General features: G+C 45.2%; 1 protein-coding gene across 1 annotated transcript in view; it reads left to right on the top strand.

Annotated features, from left to right (window-relative positions):
* The first annotated feature begins 2,821 nt into the window (after positions 1–2,821).
* Positions 2,822–6,353, top strand: part of RBMX2 (RNA binding motif protein, X-linked 2) — a 12,533-nt gene continuing 9,001 nt past the window's right edge. Inside the window, exons 1-3 of the mRNA XM_008576786.1 lie at positions 2,822–2,855; positions 3,050–3,165; positions 4,255–4,306. Coding sequence (XP_008575008.1) covers positions 2,851–2,855; positions 3,050–3,165; positions 4,255–4,306 — 173 coding nt within the window. The 5' untranslated portion in view covers positions 2,822–2,850. The remainder of the gene's footprint in view (positions 2,856–3,049; positions 3,166–4,254; positions 4,307–6,353) is intronic.

The raw sequence follows: 6,353 nt of genomic DNA on the forward strand, positions 1-6,353 counted from the left end.
ACATTGTTGGTGGGACTGCAAAACGGTGCAGCCTCTATGGAAAATGGTATGGAGATTCCTCAAACAGTTGCAGATAGATCTACCATAGGACCCAGCTATCCCACTGCTGGGAATATATCCAAAGGAATGGAAATCATCAAGTCGAAGGTATACCTGTACCCCAATGTTCATTGCAGCACTCTTCACAATAGCCAAGAGCTGGAATCAACCCAAATGTCCATCATCGGATGAGTGGATACAGAAAATGTGGTATATCTACACAATGGAATACTACTCAGCTATAAAAACAAATGAAATACTGCCATTTGCAACAACATGGATGGACCTTGAAAGAATAATACTGAGTGAAACGAGTCAGGCAGAGAAAAAGAAATACCACATGTTCTCACTTATTGGTGGGAGCTAAAAAAAAATAAAAACAAAAAACAAATCAATTCACTCACATACACACACACACACACACACACACAAAAAAAACAAAAAAATAAATTCACACAGACACACACACACAAAAAAAAAACTGGGCGGGGAAGAATACATAACAACTACAATTCCTTGAAATTGACACGGCAAGCAAACAGAAAGGACATTGTTGGATGGGAGGGGGGAGAGGGAGGAGGGAGGGAGGTTTTGGTAATGGGCCACAATAATCAACCACATTGTATATTGACAAAATAAAATTAAAAAAATAAATAAATAAAATAAAGACCAAAAAAAAAAAATAATAATTAAAAAAAAAATAACCCCAGCACCTAGAACACTGTTTGTCACTCAATAGCTACTCAAGAAATATTTGTTGAATGAATGAATAAAAGACAATAGCAAGAAAATAAAGGTCATAAACTGCCAAGATAACATTACAATAAAAAATATAAGGGATATCCAGATAAAGGTAAGAAAACTCTAGCAGTATAAAAAGGAACAAAGGGAAAATAAAGCTCCCTCTCCTCCTACCCTCATCTGTTTCCCTAAAGGTAACCATAGTTGAGTGTATTTTCAACTTCATTAACCAGTAAGTATATTAGGTGCATTTTATGTGTTCAGAAAAGTGTTTGAGGTCCTGAGGGGCTTATAAATGCAGAGCCTTTATCTTCCAGGATCTCACAGTCTTTCTGGGAGGCGAACATAAAGTTTTGTAGTGCTATAGAGTTCAGAAGTGGGGACCACCCCTGTGGGCTGGTGAGATCAGGAAAGATTTCCTGCACGAGATATGACTGGATGGGGGTTTGAAGCTTGGACAGGTTTCAGAAAGAGAGGGAAGGATAGCCTAGGGATATGGGGCTCACTCAGCAGAAGTACTTAGGTTGGGTAATGAAAGGGGCCCTTGAGGGAATAGATAGAAATGGAGCCTTGCTGAAGCTGAGGCTTTGTGTGGGGGAGCAGTGGGAGAAAAGAACTGAGAATAGGGGCTGGGATAGAAGAATACTGAAAGAGCTAGGAGGTATGTGATGTCTTGAAATAGGACTGTGACTGGAAGAGATGCGTTTTATAGACACTGTAGTAGTACAATTATTAGGACTTGGTGATTGGATAGATATCTTGGGGTGAAAAATAGGGAGGGCTGAAATATGACAACCATGTTTTTTTAGTCTGGGCAACCAGGAAAATGGTGATAACATTGCCCAAAATAGGAAAGCCAGAAGGGAAAACTATTTTGTTGTGTGGTGTGGGGGCAGGAAGTGGAGAGATGACTCTGACTAGATAAATTGTTCAATCTTTCCTTTAATGTGAGACAGCCTTTGACTTCCTTAGCATTGCCCACAGAAGCTAGAACTAAATGAAAATTATTAGTGGTCTCCACCTTGGAGGGCAAACCCTGGTCCTCCTTTCAGATGTTAAGTTCAGAAGGTCCTCTGGATCCCCATCTCTTTTCGAATTATAGATATCTCTAGGAATCATTTTACCTACCAATTGCGAGCACATCCATGGAGAATCTGACTTCTTTATTTACATCAGGCTCTCCTAGGGTGATCAGTTGTCCAAGTTTGCTCTGGGCTTACCAATTTTAGCACCGATAGTCGGGAGTCCCAGGAAATCCCTCAGTTCCAGGCAAACTGGGACGGTTTTCAGCTCCTCTAGCTTCAAAATACCCCTGCTGAACACACCAGCTGTATAATAATAGTCTTCTCATATTCTCAGTCTAAATTGTTCTTCCCTTTGGTTGGTTTTACTCTCCTCTTTTAACTGAACGCTGATGACTGAGCCCCAGGTGTAGCCCCAACTCTCATTTCACAGTCACCTGAAGAAGCCAGCAAGATAGTGCCACATGCTTTTACCACTTTGCAGAGGCTTCTTCAACCCTACAGCTAAGCAACCTGACTTTCCTAGGAGCAGATAAAACCCATATGCAATCTGTCACTGGTTAATTTTCATTGTCAAGATAATTCTACAAAGTTAATGAATAGCTGGGTTGGAGTGGGGGAGAAAAAATGATTGAGAAATTGTCATTGGTGGGCAGCCTCTGTTCAGCTTTTTGGCAGGACGTCGGTTACTAAAGTTGCCACATCAGGCACCTCGTTGGGTCTTCATTCAGCAAACATTCATAGCTAACAAAATAAGTACCAGGCATTGTCCACGAGCCGGGGGACCAGGCGTGTACCCTTGCCCCATTTCACAGATGGAAGAAGCGAGACACCAGAGAACTGTTTCTAGAGGAGGTAATTCCACGTAGCGTGGGAAGTCGCTAGTACGCACTCGCCATGGCCCGGCGCGGCCGAACTTTGCCGGAGCGAGCTCTGTCCACTCCTTGGGCGCGCGGCTCCGCGATCGAGCATGCGCCGCGGTTCGCGCATGCGCCGCGCAGCCTCGCCCGGAAGTTGTTGCCGCAGTTCTGAGCGCTATTCCCCGAAGATGAAGTAAGAATTCAGACTCCTTAGGAAGGGGGAGGGGGCTGCCGGGGGTGGCCCACCAGCGCTAGGGTGGTGGAACGTCTGTGGGGCCGAGGGACGGGAGAGGCGCGGAGACTAGGACGTCTAGTCCCCTAGTTTTGTTTTCCCTTGGCTCAAGTCAGGTGGCATTTACTTGTCCGCTTTTCCGCCCCTCTGTGCAGCCCTTTAACTAAGGTGAAGCTGATCAACGAACTGAATGACAGAGAGGTCCAGCTTGGGGTGGCGGATAAGTTGTCCTGGCACTCCGAGTACAAGGATAGCGCCTGGATCTTCCTGGGTGAGGTTCACATCTTTCTCTCGCAGTGCTGCCCAGATTCTCTCCTGGCCTGCTTCCGCCCATTGCAGCATTCCCGCCCCTCATTCCTCCCCGTGTTCATCATCCACTTTTACGTCCATCTCCTGTCTGCCCACGAATGGTTTTCTATATCTCATTTCTCCCCCATTTTTAGTTTGTTCTCTCTGCCGTATCAGTGCTTATGAGAGTTACTGTTTGCCATTCGCCGTGCTAAGAGGCTCGCCATTCCGTTTCTCAGAGACCCTTGTTATCTCTCACACGCACCCATTCATAATACAGCTGAGTAAACTGAGGCGCAGAGGAGTTAACGGACTTCCTTAAGGTCACATAGCTAGTGAGGGCAACAGCCAGAACTATGAGATTCTAGCACTTACTATCCCATATTACTACTAACTGCTCTCCTCCATTCCCTTTCCCTCAGAATTCATTTTCCTCTAATTAGCTCCTGCTTCTGCCCATGGCGATATTACCCTCCCTATATTCACTTTGTGTTACACCAGTAATTCTACAGTTGGACTGTTTGAGGAGGTTATTTCACTAGACATTGTACTAAGCACTTTATGTGCGTTGTTTCATTTAATTCTTACAGCAATCCCGTGATGTAAGTACTAATATCCCCATCTTACAGATTAAGGAAAGAAACGTTTGGAGGGAAATTATTTCCTATGATCTGCTTGACAGTTGTCTTCATAATCCTTACTCTATGTGTAAATAGGGCTAATAATGATATACTTAAATTGATTTTGGATCTTAGCCATAAATTTGTGAGCAGATGAATTCAAGATATGCTTTGCAAGAGTTTTGTGATGGAAACTATCTACTTTGTTTCTAGGATTTTGGCTGTGAGGAGGACTGAATGATTAGTTTGGTTTGTGGTGACCCCCACCTTTCCACTCAAAGTTAATCACTCCTTTTTCTTTATTACTGACACCTTATATGTATCAGACTGTGTTTTCTTTGACGCAGGGCCTGTGGCTTACTCTTCACGCCCCCAGTGCCTGGCCTGGTGCATGGTACATAGCAGACACTTGGTGAAGGTTTGTTGAACTGCAATGTGGTTTTCTCTTCTAGGAGGGCTTCCTTATGAACTAACTGAAGGGGACATCATCTGTGTGTTCTCGCAGTAAGTCTCCTTTTATTTTCTGTCTCCTGGGTCAACAGAGTAATGCATTTTATGGCATCACAGAAGCCACTTATTTTAATTTTAGGCTTAATGGCATCCCTGCATGGGGAGGGCTGGAACTTCTAGTCTACATCAGTCCCAGGACATGGTTCTAAAATGGTCCCATGTGGAAGATCCCCAGAAGTTGGGTAATTTGGGAGTCTGTCCTAGGGATTCTGGTCTAAATATTTCTATTGCTTTTTCACTGAGGCTTGTTCAGCCTGGGCCTACACTAGAACAGACTGGAACTCCCAGGAAGGCACCATGTTGGCAGACTTCCTTGGTCTCCTGCAGACTAGGGCCCCCATAGAGCCCTAACCCATGTGGCGTTGTGGGATTACGGGTAAAAACAGAAAGTTTAGGTGGTAGTTTGCTTGCTTTGTTTCTCGATGAGTGTAAGGTTAGTGAGCAGAGCCAATCTCCTTACTCAGAGGCTGAAAATCACAGGCTGAAGAGGAACGAGAACGCGTAGGAGACTTGGATATTCTTCATTCTGCTGTGAGACAATAGTCACAGCACCTGGTGGGAGAGGGTGTTGATGGCTCACACTGATAGTAGCACCTGGTAGGAGAGAAGCTGGGTGCTGACACACAACCCTAGAGCTAAGCAGAGTGGTTAGACAGTCCAAAGGGCCAGACGGCCACTGCCTTTGGGTTTTGTAGCCCTCAGGGGCAGAGGACTGTTTCAGAGAAGTTGGGCAGCATGTACAGAAGAGGACCACGGCAAAAGGGAGGGATTGCCATGGCAGGATGGTTGGGCCATCCCATAGGCAGAGGGCCCTGGCTAAGTGGTTGGGCAATTTATAGGGCAGCGGTCATGGGAAAGGAGTTGGGCAGTACATGTGAGAAAAAGGCCATGGTAGAAAAAGGGCCTGGGGGGCCGAGCCCGTGGCACACTCAGGAGGGTGCGGCGCGGGCAGCGCTCCCGCCACTGGTTCGGATCCTATATAGGGATGACCGGTGCGCTCACAGCGCTCACTGGCTGAGCGCGGTGCGGCCGGTCTCAAAAGGAAAAAAAAAAAAAAAAAAGAAAAAGGGCTTGGGAAGCCCACACGGGCAGAGTATCCTGGCAGGGACAAAGGCTGCGTCCTCCAACTTCCAGGCATCAGGAAGTTCACAGCAGGTGCAGCCTAAAATTTCCAGCCCTTGATGGTACCTCTACCTGATCCAGCCTTCCATCTTGGAGCTGTTTTTGTTTGACTTGCATTGAGTGTTGATCAGCTAGTTGTGTGTGTGTTTATTCTAATTCTCTATTCTGGCTACACACATTGCTCTCCATTAAGATTGTCTTTGCTGCTGATAACAATGACTTTTTAAAAATTACTTTGTTTTCTTATGAAGGTAATGTGTAGTCATTATAGAACATTCGGCAAAAAGAAAAAAATAGAATATACTTTTTTTTTTTAAAAAAAGATGACCGGTAAGGGGATCTTAACCCTCGACTTGGTGTTGTCAGCACCACGCTCAGCCAGTGAGCAAACCGGCCATCCCTATATAGGATCCGAACCCGTGGCCTTGGTGTTATCAGCGGATCCGAACCTGTGGCCTTGGTGTTATCAACACCGCACTCTACCGAGTGAGCCACAGGCCGGCCCTAAAATAGAATATACTTTTAAGGAAAAATTGTTAACATTTTGGTGTATTTCTGTATTGCCTTTTTAAAAAATGTTGGGCATTATTTTCAGTGGTTTGCTATTATAAATTATACTGTAGTGTGCGTTGTGACATATAAATCTTTGTATGCATCCCTAATGGTTTCCTTGGTGAAAGAGGAACATGGATCAATATGTCAGCATTTTTAAGATGTTTTATAAACATTGCAAAATTGCTCTGTTTTGTACCAATTTCCACTCTCACTAGAATGCCCATTTTTCTGAATCCCAATCAACAGTGGTCATTTTAAAAAATATTTCTCAGGGGCCGGCCCGGTGGCGCACTGGATAAGTGCGCCGCTTGGGAAGTGCAGCGGCGCTCCCGCCCGAGGGGTCGGGTCCCACAAACAGACCGGG

The sequence above is a fragment of the Galeopterus variegatus genome, unplaced genomic scaffold, assembly GCF_000696425.1.
Source record: "Galeopterus variegatus unplaced genomic scaffold, G_variegatus-3.0.2 Scaffold1401, whole genome shotgun sequence".
In the NCBI taxonomy this organism is placed as follows: Eukaryota; Metazoa; Chordata; class Mammalia; order Dermoptera; family Cynocephalidae; genus Galeopterus; species Galeopterus variegatus.